The sequence below is a fragment of the Microtus oregoni genome, unplaced genomic scaffold (assembly GCF_018167655.1).
Source record: "Microtus oregoni isolate MIOR12 unplaced genomic scaffold, Mior012 000025F_ref0000491, whole genome shotgun sequence".
In the NCBI taxonomy this organism is placed as follows: Eukaryota; Metazoa; Chordata; class Mammalia; order Rodentia; family Cricetidae; genus Microtus; species Microtus oregoni.
In genome coordinates, this window is record NW_024543084.1 from 8,630,981 (window position 1) to 8,654,816 (window position 23,836).

Consider the following 23,836-nt stretch of genomic DNA (forward strand, 5'->3'; position numbering starts at 1 on the left):
GGTAGCCAGTCACAAGTCCTGAGAGCATCAACCTGGACCGAACAACAGAGTAGATTGTGTGCCTTCAGAGGTGGATAACAGTTCTGTGGTCAGTTGTCCACGTGCTGGAAGGACTTAGTTCCTTGTCATTGGCACAGAACTACTACTCGTGTTTAATGCAACGTAATAGCTTCCTGCAGGTAAGTAGAACAGTAGCTGCCTACTGTCCGGAGCAGTGATATGTGCTAGCAGGCTCTTCAGTGACCATAGAGCAACATATGCTACTAACTGAAGGTGGCACGTGGAGAAGCCAAACAACAGAGGTGCCTGACAGGAAGCAGGACTGCCTTGCAGATGCCAGTCAGGTGAAACAGGCCCTGTGCTACACAGACGATTCTTGCAGTTGATGAAGCATTGGGTTTTGCGAGGTGTGGTGCCTTGAGCACTTACAAAGTGGAAATGAACATAGAGTGACCAGGCCTCTGGGTGGGTTCAGACCCTTGAGAAGGAGCACCCTAAGAGCTGAGGCCTTACTCAGCCTGCTGCAGATGGGGTTCCAGGACCCCAATATAAGAGAGATGGAAAGCTGGACTTTGGAGAGTTCCTAAGAGACATTGCCATGTAGGGAAAGAAGAACAGCCTGGGCTCAGAGAACCCCTTGGCTTTCCTCTCTGAGATGGAGGGCGCTGGGGTGAAGGTCAGGGTGTTTTGAATGCTGATGGCAATGAGTGGGGGATTGGTTCAGGGTTATGGTCAGGGTCATCTTTAGGAACAGTGTCAGGGCATGTTAGGATATTCTGATGGAAGTCAAGAGGAAGAGGAACTGGAATTTGGGGAGAAGCTGGGCAAAAGCAGTGAAACTTGGAAACATGGGGGTCTGGTTAGGTGTGTTGTGTTCCTCAGGGTTGGGGACAGCAGTAGAAACTGGGATTCACGGTGGTGTTGGCTGTTGAGTTCATGCACCCAACTATAGGATTCCTGGTGTGGTGTCCTCGCCTAAGAACATCCGAGCCCTGAATGTTGGCTGCTGGCGTCAGGAAAGGAAGGGTTTTACTTGTTTTGTTTCGTTGGTTGGTTGGTTTGGTTTGGGTTTTTGGGGTTTTTTTTTTTTGGTGGGTTTTTTTTTGGGGGGGGGGTGTTTGGTTGTTTTGTTGTTGTTGTTGTTTGAGACAGAGTTTCTCTGTGTAACAGCCTGGCTGTCCTGGAACTCGCTTTGTAGACTAAGCTGGCCTCAAACTCACAGAGATCTGACTGCCTCTGCCTCCCAAGTGATGGGATTAAAGGAGTATACCACCACTTTCCTGCAAGGGTCTTAGTTTTTAACAGATCCCTAGGGTGTCTGACATCAGCCAACCTCAGGGTCCAGGTCCTCTTAGCAGCATATGAACAAAGATTTAGGCCGCACAAAGCTGGCCAGCTGTTCAGCTTCCTGGGGAGAGGTGTCCAGGATCCGTGGTGTCACTGTTGAAGAGCAAGCACATTTGAGGATGGATGACCACTAGCGGTCTAGGAGCAAGGAGAGCAGGAATAGCTGGTTGGGCAAGGTCACTAAGCCAGAGGTCAAAAGCACTTTTAGCAAGGCACTAGGGCAGTCAGGACAAGGACGGAAGCGGAACTGCTCCAGAATGTGCAGGCTCTAGTGTGTGAGGTCCAGGCCAGCACCAGCATGCTGGTGGAAAAAGACCAGGAAGGTCTGTGGAAGCCAGAGTTGGGAAGGGGCCTGCTGCCCAGCTCTGGAGGGGGTGGGGGGGAACGACTGGGAGAGATAGCCTGAGGGCAGACTAGATAAGGCACATCACACAGGTTTATTCAAAACAAGGTTAGTTTAGTGTAAGAAACTAAAAGCTGTAACTACCAAAAGAAAGCATTCAAGGCAGCATCATAAGAAAGGACATTTGCAAAGGACTCAAACTACCCGGGAAATAATACCAAGAATAGACAAACAGGTTGCATGAGATTAAAAAGCTTCCTCACAGCAGAGGAAACAAGAAGAATAAAGCCTCTTTCCATCTCCAGGCGCCATAGGGAGAGACCTAGGCCATGTCTGAGGGAGAGGGGCCTCGGCCATGTCGGCATGTCTGCAATGGGCCGTCATTCCGAACAGCTCCAGTTTCCTGACCCAGAGGAATAAGCAGACTTACAGCACCGCCAGTCCAGTTACCTGAAGGGCCACAACTCCTTCCACTACAATGGACTGATTCACCGGAAGACCGTGGGAGAGGAGCCCACAGCCAAGGGCATGCGGTGGTCATGAGGTCAGCGAAAACCAGTCTCTTCTTATATGAGGCCCACCATCAACAAAAATGCACGGGCCACTCTCAGCAAGATCAGACACGTGATCTGCAAGAACCAGAACCGCCCTGATCTGTGCATGGCATTGTCTGCAAGGGCAGTGCTGTCCTACCAAGCCGGAAGCCTGTGTTGGTGAAGAGGAAATGGACTCGTCTGACCAAGAGCTCCTGGGTCCCACACCCAGAAGCAATAAGGGTCCACTGACTTTTTCAACCACCACTACCAAAAAAAGAAGAGGAGGAAACAAGAGGCTGGAGAGATGCCTCAACAGTTAAGAAAGCGTACTGCTCTTGCAGAGGACCAGGGTTCAGGTCCTAGCACCCAAGGCAGGTGGCCCACAATCTCCTTTAACTCTGGATCCAGAGAATTGAATATCCTTTTCTGGTCTCCACAGGTCCTACACACATACTCAAACCACATACACATGCATACATAGACACATAACTAAAAGAAAAAATAAAGAGTAAAGGATAGAAAAATAATCTTTGGCAACTAAACACCTGATAGGGAAGGAGTGAAAAATTAAACAAAAAAAATCAATAAATGACCAAATTTATTGAAAACTGTTCTCAAAAGAAGAGATAAAATGGCTAATAAATACATGAAAAATATTCAACGTCCTTAGCCATTGGAAAATACAAACCTGGCCTGCATAGAGAGTCACCCCACCCCAGTCCTAATATTATCATCAGTAAAATGAACAGTAACAAACAGCAACTAGGATGAGGGAGGAAGAATCCATCATACACTGTTCATAGAAATGTCAACTAGGGCTGGAGAGATGGCTCAAACGGCTAAGGGTACTGGCTGTTCTTCCAAAGGACCAGGGTTCAATTCCCAGGACCACAGGCAGCTCACAACTGTCTGTAACTCCAGTTCCAGGGGATTTGACACCCTTAGACAGATAGACATGCAAGCAAAACCCCAAAGTATATAAAGTAAATAAATCTTTTTTAAAAAAATGTTAGCTAAATGCCACTATAGAGATTAATTTAGAGTGTTGACACAGAGAACAATTAGAAGGGACAGAGGGGATTTTGGTTTGTTTATTTTTTGTTTGGTTTGGTTTTGGCTTTTGGTTTTTCAAGACAGGGTTTCTCTGTGGTGATGTGGGATTCCCCTCTGTATGCTGTGAATACCATTGGTTAATAAAGAAGCTGCTTTGGGCCTACTGCAGCACAGAATAGGGCAAGGTGGGAATTCCAAGCAGAGATAGAGGAGAAAAGAAGGCAGAGTCTGGGAGAAGCCATGTAACTGTCATAGGAGACAGATGCCGGATGGAACCTTACCAGTAAGCCACAACCACGTGGCGATACACATATTAATAAAAACGGATTAATTTAAGATACAAGAGTTAGCCAAGAATAAGCCTAAGCTATTGACAGTGTCGTAATTAATGCAGTTTCTGTGTGATTATTTCGGGTCTGGGTGGCAGGGAATGAACTAGCAGTCTCTGCCTACAGATGGGTTTTTGGTTTGTTTATTTGTTTTTTGTTTGGTTTGTTTTTTTTTTTGTTTGTTTTTTTGTTTTTCAAGACAGGATTTCTCTGTGTAACAGCCCTGGCTGTCCTGGAACTTGCTCTGTAGACCAGGCTGGCCTCAAACTCAGGAGTTCCTCCTGCCTCTGCCTCCCGAGTGCTGGGATTAAAGATATGCACCACCACTGCCCAGCTTTACTTTAGTGATTTTAGGCATTTGTTTCCTATGCACATTCTCCGTTGACATCCTGTAGTCCCATATTCTCTGAACACTTCTTGGTCTGTTTTTCAATTGACATTTTCACTGGTGGCATAGGCCAGGGTGTCCTTGTCAGTGGTTTAAGGACGTTTTTGTGCTTTGCTTCTACAAATAATTAGCACTAGAGACTGTTCAGCTGGAGCCTCCTGCTCACTCATGCTGGATCCACTCCTCCCTCCAAACCCCACCCTCTCAGAGAATCTCCAACAAAGGTGCCAAGCAGCCCAGTTCTGCATCCTTAGTGGCTAGAGCAGCTCCTCCTTTGCAGTTGCCAGCCATACAAGACTCTGCCTAAAGTGGTCAGCTTTTTACCATACTTGGGCACAAACCCAGCTTGTGGAGGACACATCACCACCCCTCACCTGCAGAATATATAAGCTCCCAGCTTTAGTTCGGTCACGTGACTTCTCCAGCTCTGATATCTGGGACTGGAAGATTCACCTAGGAGTTGCTTTGTTCAAATATATCTGTTCTCTTGCTTTTTCAACTTGGTTTGATCTGACTTATTGCATCAGCAGAGATACCTATTATTGTGCTATAGAAAACTGATGTGGGGTTCCCCTCTGTATGCTGTGAATACGTTTTATTACCATTGGTTAATAAAGAAGCCTATGACAGGGCAGGATAGAGCAAGGGGGGAAATCCAAGCAGAGATAGAGGAGGAAAGACTATGGAGCCAGGCAGATGCCATGTAGCCTCCCAAGAAGCAAGAGGTAACAAACCACAAGCCTCATGGTAAAATATAAAATAATAGAAATGGGTTCATTTAAGATGTAAGAGTTAGTTAATAAGAAGCCTGAGCAAAAGAAGCCAAAGAGTAACTTATATTAGATCTCAGAGTGGTTATTTCATAAGTGGCTGCAGAAACTAGTGAGTGAGACCCAGTGGGTGGAGAGAAACCATTCCGGGGGACCAGAAGAACAGAGAATATTCTCAGATACATCATTAGAGATGATTTCCGAGACCCCATGTGCAAATGGTATTTCATGTCCCACGGTGGAATCCATGCTTAGTGTGGTTTCCTTTGATTCCCGGAGTACAGATAGACAGACAAGCTTCCCTTCTGCCCTCCTGGGTATCCTCTGAAGGGTCCTAGGTGCTCCTCCGTGTGTACTACCCATGAGTCAGCCCCTCCAGACAGCCTTGGAGAATCGTCCACGCTCGTGTTGTCTTGCCCAGGTTCCTTTCCTGACATGCGGCAGCTATGCTAAGCACTGTTGGGTAGTCCCTGAAGTCTGTTTTGCAGTCAAGATTGCAGTAGTTTTAAAGTAACCTTAAAGCCTCATGGGTGCTCTTGGAGTGTCCTTTGAAAGCACTGTCCCCACTGTGGGCCCTGGGGACTACCTTCCCAGTAGTGAATGTGTGACATCTGTGCCAGGGACAGCCTAGCTGACGTGGGTAGGGCAGGTCTTCTTGCCCCTGAGCAGCCAGATCCTGCTTGTATGCAAAGCATGCTTAGAGAAGGTCTTTGGTGAAGGTAGGCGACATCAGAAATCCAGATGAAGAAATTCATTCCCAGGCAAGAGTTTCAGGCCTTGCCAAGTCCTAAGAGGCAACTAGAGATCAGAAACGAGAGAGGCAAGGAGTGGCCCTGAAGCCTGGGAGTCTGAGCAGTCAAGATGCCTCTTTGATATTCACATCCAACCTGGAGCCCCGTCCTGCAACCATTGGCTCAGGGGCAAGTTTGTGGCCTAGGTTTGACTGCCAGTGGGACTCTGGGGAAACCACCAGGGACTCTGTGGTACCTCATTAGACCAGAGTAAGGGGACATCCGAGCTGGGAGGAGGCATGTCCCCTCCACTGTGGTCTCAGGAACCGTGCTAAGCTGTTTCTGTCCCAGGACTAGAGTGGCCTTCTTCCAGCTGGTTCCCTCCTTTGTGTGCTGAGTGACTTACCAATGGGCCACTAGCTCTCTGTAATAGGGACATGGCTCGGCTTGCGGTAGGGATACAAAAACCCCGAGAGCTCAGCAGTACAGGGCCCTGAGTGCTGCTAGATCCCAGAACTATCTCGCCATCTTCTGGGAGGTTCAGTTCCTTCTTTAGTGTGTGGTATAAGAGTAAATAAATAAATAAATAAATAAATGCCTAAAGTAAGCGGAAGGAACAGTTTACACCTATAATAGGTAAGACCACAAAGCTTGTGTCTCCTGGGAAGTATCCCCTAGGTGTAGCTGGGGCGTGAAAATTTTACCAGATATGTTCCCAGTGCCTAGGCATGGACTTTGTTCTTTGGACACTCAGCACCAATTTGTTGATGTGCAGAGAGGATTAAGCATGTATAGTTGCAAGAACAATCTGACAGGCCAGCACAGCACAAAACCTTCCTGGACTTTTCCTTATCCATGAGTAAAAGGTGCCCGTTGTTGCTCACCTTGCCACCTCGTTCCTATATCCTGGAAAGTGGAGCCATACCTGCTCTGGAGAGCTGGGCTGCAGCATGCAGGTCCCTGCTGCTGGTCTCAGAGATGAGCTGCAGCATGCAGGTCCCTGTTGCTGGTCTCAGAGCTGGGCTATAGCATGCAGGTCCCTGCTGCTGGTCTCAGAGATGGGCTGCAGCATGCAGGTCCCTGCTGCTGGTCTCAGAGATGGGCTGCAGCATGCAGGTCCATACTGCTGGTCTCAGAGCTAGGCTGCAGCATGCAGGTCCATACTGCTGGTCTCAGAGCTAGGCTGCAGCATGCAGGTCCATATTGCTGGTCTCAGAGCTGGGCTGCAGCATGCAGGTCCCTGCAGTTGCCCTCAGAGCTGGCCTGCAGTATGCCCTCTGCTGCTGCTCCAAGAGGAACAAACAACCGCTGCTCCTATCTTGGAAGCATTGACATCCTCCCTGGGCCTGACAAGCAAATTCTCATGCACTGTAGAAACACCCCCGCTTACATCCTGTGGAGCTGCCTTGAGTTTCTGGTGGGGCATAGAACAGCGCTGTGTCTGTGAATATGTCTACATCCACATAGCTTGCAGTTCTGAGAAATGATCCACCAGAAGCTGTCATGGCTTAGAATAATCTTGGCAGTGGACGTCCACAGCGATAAGGTACAGCCAAGATGTCTGTACAATGCCAGCTGGCTGCATAGACCCTGCTGCAGAGGACCACACTGGCAGCCGCTTTAAGCCCTTGTTAGTCCTTATATGCAAATGGAAGCCAGGGATCCTGGGGATACCTAGTCACTCTTGTTTCAGCTCCTGAGTCTGTTCCCGAATCGGCAGTGAAGCCCTTAGGTCAATGACAGGCAGCGTCAACTCCGGTTCTGATGTTTCCTTTGCTCTCTCCTGATCCAGGTACGGCCAGCCGGCGCATGGTGATTTATGAGTCTGTGACCATCCCTGTCCCTTAGACAAGTGCAGTCCTTTGTCTGGCCTAGAACAAGCTCCTGCCTTTATGGGATAATTAGTGTGGACAATGACCAGGGCCCACGGCCTTGGGACTCAGCGGAGCAGAATGGAATCTCAGCGGCATGAAAAGTCACGGGGAGGCATGGATGGTGGCTGAATAGCGACAGTTACCTTCTGAATAGATTAATTTTTAAAACCTCTGTGCAAGCGGGGAAGGCTGCAAGGGGCCTCTGGGGAGTGGACGACGTGATAATGAGGTTTTGTGATTCTGCAGCTCCGGGAGGAAGCCCAGCAGGAGTTAGCTGCCCTGGATGACCCTCCAGCCAGGCCGCTGGACATGCTCTCCCTGGAGGCCTGAGTGGCCCATGAGCTGCAGCGCCGGCTGCAGACACAGCTACACCCACAGCCGCACAGGGAAGAAAGGGAGTCAGTGCCCCGTACCATTCCCCCCCGTGTTCTGGGCTCCTTGCCCAGACCAAAAGACCTATGTAGTCCACCAGACCTCTGTAGTCCACCATGATTGCTCAGAGCGGATGGGAGCTTGACCTCAGCCTCCTGGGAGCTGTGTAGACAGGTCTCAAACCTCTCACCTTCCCATCACCTTCTCCCTATTGGTTCAGGCCAGAGGTTCTGATCTCTCAGCCAAGGCCTGCCCCAATCTCCAAGCCTTTCCCCAGCTAAGTTCCGCGTCCTGATGGCCTCCAGACCGTGGGTTTTGGGTATCCCCGCACAGCTCAGCGCTGACCCAATTGCAGTCAAGGTCTTCAGCCAGAGCTCCCCCCCCCACCTCGCGCCTCCCCGCGGGCTGGTGGAGTCGTTGGCCAGTATCTCATGGCTGCAGGACACAGACAGGCTCTCTCGCCTTCTCATATCCCACCATCTCCACCATGAGGGCAAATTCAAAGAGGTGAATGGCAGACGTGAGTGACCCTTCTACCTCCCGCGGCCTTCAGAGAAACGGGCTGGGATTATCTTCTACCTCTTGGGGCACGTGTTCACGAGGCGGCAGAAGCCAGATGGAGGCTGTTTGTAGCCCCGCTATAGCGCTGAATGGAGTTATGGGCCTCCATTGATGGAGGTTTCAGGGACTGGGCCCCAGCAGCCTCTTATACTACTTCATCCGAGAGAAGGCATCAAGGTGTAGATCCCTCACCTCCCGGGATTACCACCCGACCCCTGCTCATTGCTGACCCAGGGGTGAGCCTTCTGAGGCTGCCTACTAGCACTCCCCCACACGCTCTGACGGTCCAGCCTTACCAGTCAGTCCCATCAGGAGCACGTGTGACACGGGACAAACCTATCTGCCTGAGCTGGCATGCCACTCTCCTCTCCTTTGCCCTTTGGTCAATTGATTAATCCATCTGTTTGTGTGTGCGAGGCAGAGCCTGAGCGAGCATGGCAGCCCAGACAGAAACACTTGAAGGGCCGAGACTACCCAGTGTGTTCCATCCTGTCATCCCTGGGGCAGCAGTTTCTGGGGGAGAACTTGTGGACTGTGGGCATTGTGGGTTCTGGGTCACCTTTGTCAGTGCTGCTGTCTCTGGTGTGAGCCCAGGAGGTTCTGAGAGGGACACCAGTCCTAAAGTTCCACATTCAGAGGCCCAGGCCCAGGAGGTCCAGGCTGTGACCAGGTTTCATGAGGCTCATGGAAACAGAGAGAGGCTTCTGGTTGATGCTATGGCTCTGGTAGCATCTGGTACAGATCCCAGCTTAGGGGTGGCTCAAGGGGCCTCCAGCGGGGTCTGGCCCAGGTGTGCCTGCTGTTCTGAGTGATGTCATCATTTTAGGAGGCCACCATTGCAGGCATCATCACTTCCAAGCTGTCGCTGTGGAGACTCAAAGATGGGCACACTTCAGGGACCGCGCTCTGGGGTCACCACTCCTACAGTTGTGATTTAGATGTTAGGCACCAGGAGCCACCTGGGCCTTGGAGACCTTGGTTGGCTCTGGGAGGTAGTCCGTGTGTCAGCAGCACCACGGCCCACAATGGCTTCATTTCCTGTCACACCTGCCTCTCACAAGTAGTGGAGGGCGCTGAGGAACCAAGATGGCCACACACCCAGGAACAATGTGGGGTTGGGAGCCCCCTGAGGCCATTCTTGAGGCTGAATGGCGGCTGTGCCTGGGGAGAGTGCAGGGAGGCAGAAGGCAAGCTAGTGTTTCGGGTGTCTTCTGTTACACTCCAGCTTTTCAAAGACTGTCTGGGGCTGTTGAATGTGCTCCTCTGGCTCTCCAAGACAGGCATCCCACACAAAGGGGGCTCTTGTCCCGCACAGGCCCCTTCGGGGAAGAAAAGCCATTGTCCAGGAGCAGGGCCGCCCAGCAGGCGGTGCATGCTCCACTGCCCACCGCCGCGCCCGTCCAAAGGGGCCCCATTCAGGCCTGTCTGCCCGGATTAGCGGGGACTCACGACTCAATGTGCTGCGATATTTCATGTCGAGGGCAGCGGCTGGCTCTGGGCAGAATCAATGCCTGCTTTTGTCCGCTGAGTTATTTTATTTACATTTTTAAAACAGCTTATCAAGGTAAAAAGATAGCTTTGCAAAAAAAAAAAAAAAAAAAAAGCATTTGGCTTGGGGCCGGCATAGAGGTGGGAGGCTAGGCTGGCACTGGGGTCCTAGGCCATGCAGTCTGGGCCTCAGCCAGCCTGGGCACCTGCCCAGCCCTCCTGCCGTTCAGAGTGGGGGGCGGGGGCAGGGGAGCCAGGATACTTCCAGAAGCTACCATCCTGGCCCCTCTGGGTTTTCTTGACTGAGTGTCCCTCTGGGTAGCAGAGGTAAGGGTCCTGTTACCTCCATCTGTCCCCAGCCTAGTCCCAGCCTCTTCCTCCTGTGGAACTAGCATCAAGCCCTTGACGGTTTCTACCGTACCTTCTCACTGGACAGGCAGGCGATCTTCCTGCCTGCCTGGGCCTGCCCAGTCACCCACCTGACCAAGAGCCATTTGTTCTAGCATGACTTGAGAGAGGATTCAGCACAAATGGCCATAGGCCCATGCTAGCCTGGTCTAGCCACAATAATAGGCCACAAAGAACCCTGGTACTCAAGTTAGGCCGAAGCCAGGGGGCTTCCTGGAGGAGGTGGCTCTGGGTTCTGCTGCCTCCACCCACTCCCAGTCAGCAAGGGCACCTGGCAGTAGCTGGATAGGACTGGAAAGGCTCCTCCCTTGTCTTAGTCTCTGCAAAAAAATAAAAATTAATTTTAAAAACCCTCCTCCCAAATGCCTCACTACCACCACAGATATACACTATGGATGGACAAGGAGGCCTGAGACCTAAGGAATGCCGGCCACACACCAGGGCCACCTGGCCACCAGAGGGCAGCCTAGGTGCATGCAGAGATATCGCCTGGCATACGTAAAACCATCTTAGCCTGGCTGTCCTCCCGCTCTCAGTGACCCCATATAGAAAGAATAACGGGGCACCTCAAACAACCCCCCTGGGTGCTGCTGGCCAAACATGTCCCAGTCTATGTGACAAATGAGGCTTCAGCCTACACACCTAAGATGCAGAGCCCACCCTAGGGCCAACCTCCCAGTCAGGGGTTTGGGGTCCCATTAAGGGCCATGCCTGGAGAAGACAGATCATCCTGAATGTTGCTAGGACAGTAACAGTGCAGTAGATGTTGTGGGCACCCCCAGACCCTTCACCCACTGTCCCTCTCTTTCACGTCCAGAACCCCCTCTCCCCAAGTCACTGGCAGAGAGCCTGAACCCACAAGCGGAAGAGAACAGCCTAATCCTTGGCTCCCCCTGTCCTTCATGGAGATAGGGGAAGGGGTTTTAGGGGATTCTGAGAGGTCATGATGGGAACATGATGGGGCATCTCTGATTTCCTTGGGATCCTACAGTTTCTGGAGGATCTGTGGTCCAGATGATACAGAGGCCCTCACGTGAAGCTGTAGGTGTAGTGACCCCTTAACTCCTCCCCTAGCCTCTCCAGGTCCTGAAGATCATCCTCATGTCCTGAATTCTTCCTTTAACCATGCATACCTTCCCCCTGCCCTGAGACCATCCCACGCCCTGTGGCCCCTGGGGCCTGGTGAGGCCAAGCCCCCTGGACAAGAGCCAGCCATGGAGGCACTGGGTCAGAGCACAGGGAAAGCCCAGCCCGAACCCCTTGGGCTACATGCCGCTAAGCCTTTCCCAGGACGCTATTTTGGGCTCTCTGAGCCTTGGGGGTGGGGTGCCAGATAGCTTTGCCGCTGCTCTTGCTGGTTATTTTTTGCTCATAATGGGAGCTCGATATATGGAAATTATTAATAGCATCCCAGGCTACGGTACGTGCTGGTACTCAGGGCCAACGTGTGCTCTGGCCAGTGGTGGGAAGGTCTCAGCAACACAGCAGGTTTGGGGAAATCGCCTCACAGCTACACCCACTCCCCTCCAGATGCTTCCCAGGCTGTGACAGCCCATTATCTCCAAAGCAGTTGGTTTGGTCATCCCAGGTACCCATGACAGCCTGGGGCAGATCTGACCACAGCCTTTGTGTTTTACAAACTCTCTCACTCCCCAACAGGGACTGGTCTTGGGGTGTGTGTGTGTGTGTGTGTGTGTGTGTGTGTGTGTGTGTGTGTAGGGGACACTGAGTCTCTTTAGACTAAGACTAAGAGGGACTAAGACCCCAAGAAGCTGATGTGCACCTACACCCCTGAACCTCCAAGGAATGTGGTACACCCTGGCCCCTCTGTGGCATGTACCCAGGACTGCCTATGCTGCTCTTCTGGGCCTGTGGGTGCTCCTGGGAGAGATGACGCAACTGTGCATAGGTCACTGTGGGGCTCTTGCCCCAACTGCCTGACCTTTGCAAGCCCCAAGTAGAAGTCTGGGGAATCAGATAGATGGGTGAGGTCTCCCTGTTGTCTGTTCCACCCCAAGGGACTGGGTTGGTGTCGTGAGCTTCCTGCTTTGAAACACAAGGTTCCCAGTGCCTCAGCCCAGCAGCAACTGCTGGACATAAGAAGACCCTTGACTATGTCTGTGGTGGCCAGTGTCAGCACATAGGGTAAGACCCCCTCTGAGGCACTGCGCCCCCCTCCAGACACTTGTAATCACTCTCTCAGTGTTGCCAGGCAATTGTGCTAGGCAAGAAGTTGAAGCCGCAGCCTGAGCTGGATGCTGAAAAGGTAAACGTCTTTCTCATGCAAATCATTTAGGTTTAGACTTGGAGAAAGCCCAGGTCTCCAGAAACGGGGCTTGGTGGGGGCTGGGGAGACTCTGTCAGCACCAAACTCTGGCTTCCTTCAAGACCCAGCACAGGAGCGCCTTGAGGGCAGGGCCTAAGAGGAGGTCATGGAGTTCCTGCTCACTGGGTGAGCAGGAGGCTTTCGCATAATGTGCAGAGGCCACTGAGCTGCCTCCCTGTTGTAGGGAAAGCCCAACCAGCCACAGCAGAGCTAGTGCTTTGTTCCACATCACCTAGAGCCTGAACCTTAGCCAGGCAGTGGTGGCTCAACCCTTTAGTCCCAGCACTCGGGAGGCAGAGGCAGGCAGATCTCTGAGTTCAAGGTCAGCCTGGTCTACAGCTCCAGTTTCAGGACAGTCAGGGCTACACAGAGGAACCTTGTGGGGAAACGGGGTGTTGCTGCCGAAACTCTAAGGTGGGCTGGGCGGAGGGCTGCTCAGTCCAGAGCTGTGGCCACTCCTGCCCTTGGGACAAATGACATAGTCTTCAAAGTCATTGTACACACATTGTACACACCAGCACAAATCCACAGTAGCTCTGAGGACACGGCGGGGCTATGGAGGGCTATGGAGGGCTATGGAGGGCTATGGCAAGGCTATGGAGGGCTATGGAGGGCTATGGGAGGGCTATGACAGGGCTATGGAGGGCTATGGGAGGGCTATGACAGGGCTATGACAGGGCTATGACAGGGCTATGGAGGGCTATGGAGGGCTATGGCAAAGCTATGGAGGGCTATGGAGGGCTATGGGAGGGCTATGGCAGGGCTATGGGAGGGCTATGGGAGGGCTATGGCAGGGCTATGGAGGGCTATGGGAGGGCTATGGCAGGGCTATGGAGGGCTATGGGAGGGCTATGGGAGGGCTATGGGAGGGATATGGCAGGGCTATGGAGGGCTATGGCAGGGCTATGGAGGGCTATGGGAGGGCTATGGCAGGGCTATGGAGGGCTATGGGAGGGCTATGGCAGGGCTATGACAGGGCTATGACAGGGCTATGACAGGGCTATGACAGGGCTATGGGAGGGCTATGGCGGGGCTATGGGAGGGCTATGGCAGGGCTATGGAGGGCTATGGAGGGCTATGACAGGGCTATGGGAGGGCTATGGCAGGGCTATGGGAGGGCTATGGTGGGGCTATGGAGGGCTATGGAGGGCTATGACAGGGCTATGGGAGGGCTATGACAGGGCTATGGGAGGGCTATGGCAGGGCTATGGGAGGGCTATGGTGGGGCTATGGAGGGCTATGGAGGGCTATGACAGGGCTATGGCAGGGCTATGGCAGGGCTATGGGAGGGCTATGGCGGGGCTATGGGAGGGCTATGGCAGGGCTATGGCGGGGCTATGGGAGGGCTATGGAGGGCTATGACAGGGCTATGGCAGGGCTATGGAGGGCTATGGGAGGGCTATGGCAGGGCTATGGAGGGCTATGACAGGGCTATGACAGGGCTATGGAGGGCTATGGAGGGCTATGACAGGGCTATGGGAGGGCTATGGAGGGCTATGGGAGGGCTATGGCAGGGCTATGGAGGGCTATGGGAGGGCTATGGAGGGCTATGACAGGGCTATGGCAGGGCTATGGAGGGCTATGACAGGGCTATGGCAGGGCTATGGAGGGCTATGACAGGGCTATGGCAGGGCTATGACAGGGCTATGACAGGGCTATGACAGGGCTATGACAGGGCTATGGAGGGCTATGGCAGGGCTATGGCAGGGCTATGACAGGGCTATGACAGGGCTATGACAGGGCTATGGAGGGCTATGGAGGGCTATGGCAGGGCTATGGCAGGGCTATGGCGGGGCTATGGGAGGGCTATGGCAGGGCTATGGGAGGGCTATGGCAAGGCTATGGAGGGCTATGACAGGGCTATGGCAGGGCTATGGAGGGCTATGGAGGGCTATGACAGGGCTATGGGAGGGCTATGGAGGGCTATGGGAGGGCTATGGCAGGGCTATGGAGGGCTATGGGAGGGCTATGGAGGGCTATGACAGGGCTATGGCAGGGCTATGGAGGGCTATGACAGGGCTATGGCAGGGCTATGGAGGGCTATGACAGGGCTATGGCAGGGCTATGACAGGGCTATGACAGGGCTATGACAGGGCTATGACAGGGCTATGGAGGGCTATGGCAGGGCTATGGCAGGGCTATGACAGGGCTATGACAGGGCTATGACAGGGCTATGGAGGGCTATGGAGGGCTATGGCAGGGCTATGGCAGGGCTATGGCGGGGCTATGGGAGGGCTATGGCAGGGCTATGGGAGGGCTATGGCAAGGCTATGGAGGGCTATGGGAGGGCTATGGGAGGGCTATGGGAGGGCTATGGGAGGGCTATGGCAGGACTATGGCAGGGCTATGGGAGGGCTATGGAAGGGCTATGGGAGGGCTATGGGAGGGCTATGGAGGGCTATGGGAGGGCTATGGCAGGGCTATGGAGGGCTATGGAGGGCTATGGAGGGCTATGGCAGGGCTATGACAGGGCTATGGCAGGGCTATGGGAGGACTATGGAGGGCTATGGGAGGGCTATGGTGGGGCTATGGGAGGGCTATGGGAGGGCTATGGCAGGGCTATGGGAGGGCTATGGGAGGGCTATGGCAGGGCTATGGTGGGGCTATGGTGGGGCTATGGGAGGGCTATGGGAGGGCTATGGCAGGGCTATGGGAGGGCTATGGCAGGGCTATGGGAGGGCTATGGTGGGGCTATGGGAGGGCTTAGTGCCCCCAGCAGGATGTACCCAATCTGTGGGACCTACGGCCAAAGGCTGGGGCTCAGTCTGAGCACTGGTCCTCTGTTCTGTCCCATCTGAACTGAGTAGCCTAGCAAACGTGTCTGTGGGCTGGAGGGAGCAATCAGGACTCTTCTGCAGAGCCCATGGAGGGGTCTGTTGAGGGCTCATTCTTGGGCAGTGGCTGGTGTGTTCCAAGGCTATAGCCCCAGGCTCCTTCAGGGCTTCTCCAGCAGCCTATAGGTGCCGTTCATGCTCTCCGGACCTTAAGACAACGTCTCTTTGCGGCCAGAACAACAGCTGCCTTGTTCCTGCCTCTGCCCAGCTTGGGGAGCACGGTTGGTGGCACCCAAAGTCTCTAACCTTGGCTATGGAATGAGGAGTCTCCTAGGGGCCACCAGGGACAAGGCTTTGGAAACACCTGCCTGGGGACAAGGCCACATGTACAGATGTGCGCGTGCAGGATCACAGACTCTGAGTATGGGCTGGAAAGGGTTGACTACCGACCTCTGTACGTTGTCTAAGATGCTGCTTGGCTTCTGCTTGAGGGCTGCTTGTGCCGGCCATGGTCAGGCTCCTTCAGTTTCTATGCTCAGGGTGGGAGGCAGGTATGTGGTACTGGCTGTGCTCTTGACTTTGGTTCCTTGCAGGTGAGCACCCAGTCTGCTGCTCCAGAGGAAGCTGAACACTATTAAGCACCAGGTAGCTGTCTTTCCAGAGCTCCAGAGGAAGCTGCTTGCCCTCATAGATTCCTGGTGCCAGCCTGGTTTCCACATCTTGTATATTGCCAAGTAAATCCCATAAAGTCTTAGTAGCTGATGCTGAGTGGTCTCTTAGGAGCTCGAGATGAGGGCAGCAGACACCTGGAAGCTCTCATCTTGAGTTCCTCATCTCTGTCAGGGCCGCCACAGATAATGTAGACAGCTTCCTCAAGGAATGCGTGTGAGTCAGAACACAGTCCCCCAACTGCACAGAGAGCACTGCTAGAGGAAGCTGGCCTGCTGGTAACCCTAGCACTACCCAGCAGCTTCTTCCTTCCTTCATTCCTCTGATTAAAATCCCAGTATTTGAATTCTGTCTAGTTGTTCAACAAACTGACAGGGTCCCCACAGGGTGTGGATTTCCTGGAGTCGTGTGTGTGTGTGTGTGTGTGTGTGTGTGTGTGTGTGTGTTGGAGAGAATGTGAAATATCTTGTGTATGTGTGCATATATGAGCGTGAGCATGTATCTGTGTGTTATGAGAGCATGCATGCCTCTGTGTGTGCTAGTGGTGGTAATATTTGAGTGTCTAGTGTAAATGTGTGCATTTGTGTCTCTGTGGCTTGTGGACCTGTGTAAATATGTTCATATGTGTGAATATGTACATGTGTCAGTGTGGTGTGAGTGTGTGCACTTATGTGCACGTACACACATGCCATTTGTGGTGTGCACATTCCTTTGTGTATGTCTCTACATGGGCACATGTTTAGTATGCACATATGTCAGTGTGGTGTGAGTGTGTGCACATATGTGAGCACATGCACATGCCATTTGTGGTGTGCACTTTCCTTTGTGTATGTGTATGCCTATATATGTCTCTACATGTGCACATGCTTGGTATGCACGTGTGTCTGTGTGATTCAGGGGAGTACCTGTGTGAGGGTGTGTGTGGGAGAGGGAGCTGAGGTGCCCCCTGAGGGTTGTGGCATCTGGAGAATAACCCACTGTGCTCTGATTGCTGGCCTGGTTGAGTAGCATGTAGATCTGAAGTGTCATGGCTGTCCTTCATCAGGCAGCAGTGGTGAGACACCTGCCTCCACCGATGAAGCATCCCACTTGAAAGGCAGGAAGCTAGACCACCCTTCCTGAGCTTCCTCCCTAGGACTCGTGTGTGGCCACTGTCATTACTGAGTTTCTGTATCCTAAGAATGGGGCACTACACCTAACCGACAGAGCGGTTATGGTCCGCGTGAAGCAAACAGCATTTGGAGCCAGTCTGAGGTGGGCAGAAAATTAGCTGCTCCTGCAAACTTACTATATTTAACAAGCCAACAGAAAGCACAAAGCCAGTGAAGGAGCCTGCAGATCAGCTGGACCCAGAGCTTCCTTGGAGAGAGGGGATGCATCTCTGAAAAGTGGGTGCATGCAGAGACACTGTGGGATTAGATTTAATTGCTCATATTGGTTTAAGTTAATAGTTTAACATTTTTTCTTAGCTTTGTTCCCTGGAAGCCTAGATGTAAGGACATCCCATGGTGATGAGCATGCCTAGCAACCAGATCTGGGTTTCTAAATGCTATTCACTAGTAAAAGAAACAGAGGCTCTGTGGAATAGATGAAATATCAAAGTGATGGTTCTTTGAATGTTTAAAATACCTGAATCTGGGACAGGAGAGATGGTTCAGCAGTTGAAAGTACTGGCTGTTCTCGCAGAGGACCTGGGTCCAATTTCCAGCACCCACATGGCAGTTCACAATTGTCTATAACTCCAGTTCTAGGGGGATCTGACACCCTGACAGAGACATGCAGGCAAAACACTAACACACATGAAATAAAAAGAAATAAATGAATTAAAATAAATAAAAAAAATACACGAAGCCATGGGGGTGCTCAAAAAAAAAAAAAAGGAAAGTTCTTTCTGGTGTGTCCCAGATGAATGAAAAAGGATGACCAGACACTCTTGCCCTCCGTGACTCCCAAAGAAGTTATTGATTCAGGTACAGATCGTTAAGAAAGAAAAAAATAAAAACCAAAATTACCAACACGGGGTTAGAAAAGGAACAACAGGAGTTGAAGTGGTGGTGTGGGCATCCTTTGCAGCTTTATTAAAATGTATTTGACAGTTTAGACATAAGAGACCAAATACTTAAAAGACGGTTTATGGGGGGGATAGTTGTTGGACAGTCCTATTTGTTAAAAAATGGAGTGTGTATTTTAAAATTTTGTCACAGATAAAGAACACTCTAGACTAAGATGGCAAGAATTCTTTCTAATATTTGGAAAGAGAAATCACACCAATTTTATGTAAATGTTAAGAGTGTTGAAAGGACACAATTGTAAGTTGCTTTATTCAGCCAGCTTAAACTCAGCCATCAACACTCAGAGAAAGTCAGTGGATTTTATGAACATGGATGCAAAAATACTAAACAAAAGAGCTGTACCTGGAGGTCGGTGGGATAGCTCGTGCCGAGCTTTCATGAGGCCCTAGGTTCCACCCACAGTGATGCTAGGGGGAAAAAAAAACTGAACAAAAAATAAGTAAACAGGTCAACTAACATGTTAAAGAAATCACCCAAAGAACAAGAAGACAAATTCACATTGAAATGTTTGCCAAAGACAGTTGATACAGAACCATTGCTCAAAATACACAAAGACCTTTTACAACACAAGAAAGCAACTTGACTTAAAGTTGGACCAAAGACTTGAACAGTTACCTCACCAAAGATGAAAAACAGAAACAAGCATTGCAGAACTACAGATTACGACAAGACACGACCACACACAACTGGACGACAGAGGACATAGGTATTAAGTGTATGTAAAATAGTCAGGGTTCCCTAAAATAATGAAGATTACAGAATGAGTCTCTCCACATACAGAAAGGGGATTTGTTAGAATGACCTGTTGGCTGTGGCCCAGTTAATCCGACAATGGCTGACTATGAATGGAAGGTCCAAGAATCAGGCATTGTCCAGTCCATGAGCTTGAATGTCTCAGCTGGTCTTCAGTACAGGCCAGTATCTCAGTGAAATGTCAGTGAAGAGATGGACTGGGTAGCAAGGTGAGAGCAAGCAGGCAGACTGAAGCTTCCTTCTCAACAGCCTTATATAGCTTCCCGCAGGAGGTGTGGCCCAGATTAGAGGTGGGTCTTCCAGGCCAGACTGTGGTGGCACACAACTTTAATCCCAGCACTCGGGAGGCAGAGGCAGGCAGATCTCCGTGAATTCGAGACCAGTCTGGTCTACAGAGCGAGTTCCAGAACAGCCAGGGCTGTTACACAGAGAAACCCTGTCTCGAAAACAAACAGACAAACAACAGCAAAGGTGTCTTCCCACCTAAAACATCTGGATCATCCGTGGATCTTCCCTCTTAAAACTAAGCAAAAATCCCTCACGGGTGTGTCCATCCATGGGAGGACTAGTTAATGCCAGATTAGTCAAACTAGACTAAAATAGCCATCACAAGTCCATCCTTTGTCAACTTGCTACACAATCATGTCATGGCTACTCTCCAAATGGAGACAATAAACCGGTCACAATCACATCTAACATGATAGAACTATCCCTTGTGCAGCTGCAAACACATTATAAATTTAGAATATGTGAAAACATCCCTTGAAAGGCATTCTTTTAATATCTCAAACTTAAGTGTGAGAACCATTGGTATTCTCTTAATTGATGCTACATCACATGATAAAGAATCAAAAGCTGGGAATGGTGGCGCACGCCTTTAATCCCAGCACTTGGGAGGCAGAGACAGGTGGATCTGAGTTTGAGGCCACCCTGGTCCACAGAGCAAGTTTCAGGGCAGCTGTAATTTTTAAAAAGCTGCTGGTGAGAGAAAAACACTATGAGACAGAGTTCTCATTGGAGGGGTTTTTATCAGGGGAAACGGAACGTAAAAAGAGGGGAGGGGAGTGGGGAGATGGGCCTCTGGGGACAGGAGCAGCAGAAGAGAAGAGAGAGGCAGTGAGAGACAGAGACAGAGACACAGGCAGAGAAGCAGAGAGAAAGAAACAGACAGAGAAAGAAAGATTGGAGGTGGGCAGGGCCCTTTTAAAAGGGAAAGTAGTGAATGCATACAGGTGGTGTTCTTAGTGGCTATAGCTGAGGACAGAGCCCGTCAGGCCCCCAAGGGCAGGCCAGTACAGATGCCTGAATACTAACGAAGACTACACAGAGAAACCCTGTCTCACAAACAAACACAAACAAACCAGAAACTGAAGAAAGCAAGCACAAATATCAGTACAAACACATTCTTTTTTTTAATATTTATTTATTTATTTATTATGTATACAATATTCTGTCTGTATGCCTGAAGGCCAGAAGAGGGCGCCAGACCTCCTTACAGATGGTTGTGAGCCACCATGTGGATGCTGGGAATTGAACTCAGGACCTTTGGAAGAGCAGGCAATGCTCCCAACCACTGAGCCATCTCTCCAGCCCTACAAACACATTCTTAACAAAATACGACAGACACACTCAGGTCGGCTATAACCATTGTTTCTGCGATGGTCACGTGGCCTTCAATGGTACTTAGAACCACCTTCCTCTGCTGCCCATTCTGTTTTCCCTGCACCCTCTGCAGGTCTTGGCTCTTTTCCTGGAAGAGCGACCCACACCTTCATCTCTCAGGGGTCTGTGCCCTCTGTTACCCAGCCCAGATTGGGTTATTGTAGTTTCCCATTGACTGTCATCACAGAGCATAGTAGCACCAAGAGATGCCCTAAAGCAGTGGTCATCAACCTTCCTAATACTGCAACACTTGAATATAATTCCTCATGTTGTAGTGACTACCCCAACCATAAAATTATTTTCATTGCTACTTCATAGTTGTAATTTTGCTACTGTTATGAATCATAGTGTAAATATCTGTGTTTTCTGAAGGTCTTAGGCGACCCCTGTGAAAGGGCCATTCGACCCCCCTTTAAAGGGGTCATGACTCAGGCTGAGAACCACATGAACTTTCTTACCTCCTCTGTGGAGAAGCAATCCAGTCACTTCAAGGTAACCTGGCTCAATCACCCCTCCTAAAACTATTATTCCTTCCTCAGCACGTGGGTTGAAGGATGTCAGAAGCCCGAAGTGTCTGGGGAGCACTCTGAGCTTCTGGTTCAATGGAACACTTGTTGTGGCTCCTAACAGGAGCACTAACCGCTCTAGAGCCAAAACTTCTAGGACAACAGATTTTCAAGGTCTTGGGAACAAGTGGCAAAACCTTTCCTATTGGTCACTGGGGGTGGTAACAAGTAGATCTAACTGTTCCCTTTTCCACCCCACAGATCCTAAACCACACCATATACTGGGCGCTGATTCAAATCCCCACCCCAGTCCTCCAGGCCTCGTCACCGAATTGGCGGTGCTGTCACTGTCTCTTCAAAGGGCCATTCCATCTTCCTATCTGGTCAGCAGCTTCAGGATGCGGAGGAACATGGTCACAGCAGTGACTTCCACGATCGTGGGCTCACTGTCATAGTTCTCTGGCCAAGAGCTGTCTTTCAAAGGGAGAATAGTTGTCTGTCGATGAAGGTAGAGCCTTGCTCCAAAATCCCAAAAACCTCTACTATGATTCACCCATAGGCTCCAAACAGCATCCCTATCTGCCACTGGCACCTCAGGTACCATCAGCTCTTTATGATCATATGGTTCAGGGGGAAGAGCAGCCTGCACAGCAGCTTGGACCTGCTGAAGGGCCTTCTCCTGTTCTAGGCCCCACACAAAGCTAGCAGCTTTCCCAGTCACTTGGTAGATGGGTCGGAGTAACACACCCAAGCGGGGAATGTGCTGTCTCCAGAATCCAAATGGGCCCACAAAACACTGCTTCTTTCTGGGTGGTGGGATGGGGCTGGGCGCAAGCATGCCCCACACCACTGGACTCCTAAGAATTTCACTGAGGTAGAAGGCCTTTGAATTTTGGTTGAATTTATTTCCCATTGTTTGATATGCACATGAGTTACCAAGGAGTTCAAAATGGTTGCTACCTCCTACTCACTTGGTCCAATCAGCATATTGTTATCAATACAGTGCACCAGTTTAATATTTTGTGGAAGACATAGATGATTGAGATCCCTTCTAACTAAGTTATGACACAAGCTGGGAAATTAATTTTTCCTTGAGGTAAAACTGTAAAGGTATACTGCTGGCCTTGCTAACCGAAAGCAAATTGCTTCTAGTGGTCCTTATGGATGGGTACTGAGAAAAAGTAGGCATTTAGCATGTTCTGGGTCAGCAGCTGCATACCATGTACCATATATGAATTAATCTGCTCAACTAAGGATACCACATCTGGTACAGCAGCTGCAATTGGAATCACTCACTACTTGATTGAGTTTTCAATAGTCAACTGTAATATCAGTTATAATACTGTTTGACCAATAGCAGCTTAGCTGTATTCCTTGCTAGCTCTTACATCTTGAATTAACCCCCTTCTATTCATCTGTGTATTGCCATGAGGCTGTGGCCTATGGGTAAGGTTCCGTCTGGCGTCTGTCTCCTTTGGCAGCTACATGGCATCTCTCTGACACTACCTACTTATTCTATCTCTGTTCTGATCCTGACTGGCTTTATTCTGCTAAGCCATTGGCACAAATAGCTTTATTCATCAATCAATAAAAGCAACACATACACAGTGGGACATTCCACATCATTCCCACCCTCCAGCCAGCACGAGGCTTTTCACATCTGACACTGAAGAACAAAAGGACAAAAATACAGTTCCTACGGACTTATAGCATCCTCAGATGGAAACAGACTGAATAGTATTTCTGTGTGGTCTTATGATGCTTTGATTGTACCATTTCTAGCCCAGTTCCCAAGGACTAAGTTTCCCCTTTCTTCACTACTGGACGGTCGACGCCATATATTTTGCCTTTATGGCACTTGATATTTTTTAAGTGTTTATTTATTAAACTTTATAGTATGTGTATGTGCCTGGATGTACATATGCACACATGTGTGTTCAGTGTCCTCGGAAGGCAGAAGGCTGTGATCCACTGTGTAGGTGATTGATCCCCAGTCCTTCAGCTGCAGCTTGATAATTTTATTTCCCTAGACACTACCTTTATTTCCCTCCTTTCTTTCCTCCCTCCCTCCCTCTGTTTTTAAAGACAGAGTCTCACTGTGTAGCCCTGGCTGGCCTGGAACACACAGAGATCTGCTGCCTCCTAAGTGCTGGGATTAAAGGCTTACACTACCATGTCCAGTTAGAAACATTCTTGAACTTTGTTCCTGTGTGTAAGTGACTTGAAAAAGTTTATCATTCCTTGTCTTCCTTTAAACATTATTGTCTGTGGGCAGAGCACCACTGAAGAGACCATTTCTGAGTCAAGAGCCTTTAATCCCAGGACTCAAGAGACAGAGGCAGACAGATCTCTTTTAGTTCAAGCCATCCTGGGCTACACAAAATTGATCCAATCTAAAAGAAACAGAGCTCACACAAAGGTGATTTCAGCACTAGGGAGGTGGAGACAGGAGTGATACGGCAGGAGGAGACAGGAGTTCAGAAGCAGACTGAGGATGCAGTCTGAAGACAGGATGGTCCCTTTGGTCTGAGCAATGGCGGAGGTAAGAGCTCTAGTGGCCGCCGCTCTGCTTCTCTGATCCTTCCGCTTTCACCCCCCTGATAGCAGATGCTGGGCTTTTATTATTAAGACCAATTAGAATTTGTATTACAGAAACATTGTCTCAAAAAGACAAATAAATAACTAGGTGGTGACGGCACACACCTTTAATCCCAGCATTTGGGAGGAGGCAGAGGCAGGCAGATCTCTGAGTCTGAGGCCAGCCTGGTCTACAAAGCAAGTTCCAGGACAATCAGAACTGTTGCACAAAGAAACCCTGTCTTGAAAAACTTAAATAAATAAATAGATAACTGGTTGGAAAACAGCATTTATTGC

The 23,836-nt window shown here is 50.4% G+C and overlaps 1 protein-coding gene and 1 pseudogene across 1 annotated transcript; both read left to right on the forward strand.

Moving 5' to 3' along the window:
• The first annotated feature begins 2,045 nt into the window (after positions 1-2,045).
• LOC121462915 lies at positions 2,046-2,475 on the forward strand (annotated as a pseudogene).
• A 3,459-nt stretch (positions 2,476-5,934) lies between these two features.
• Exd3 (exonuclease 3'-5' domain containing 3) lies at positions 5,935-16,038 on the forward strand. Its single transcript, XM_041674894.1, has 5 exons — positions 5,935-5,949; positions 7,618-7,695; positions 12,404-12,466; positions 15,536-15,581; positions 15,899-16,038. The coding sequence occupies exons 1-5, from the start codon at positions 5,935-5,937 to the stop codon at positions 16,036-16,038; spliced, it is 342 nt and encodes a 113-aa protein (XP_041530828.1).
• The last annotated feature ends 7,798 nt before the right edge of the window (positions 16,039-23,836 follow it).

Excerpts from the sequence above, each read along its gene's own strand:
- Exd3 (XM_041674894.1), top strand. Across the intron at positions 12,467-15,535 it reads CTGAGCTGGATGCTGAAAAG|AACAACAGCTGCCTTGTTCC; the intron begins GTAAACGTCTTT and ends CTTTGCGGCCAG. Across the intron at positions 15,582-15,898 it reads TGCCCAGCTTGGGGAGCACG|CACCCAGTCTGCTGCTCCAG; the intron begins GTTGGTGGCACC and ends CTTGCAGGTGAG.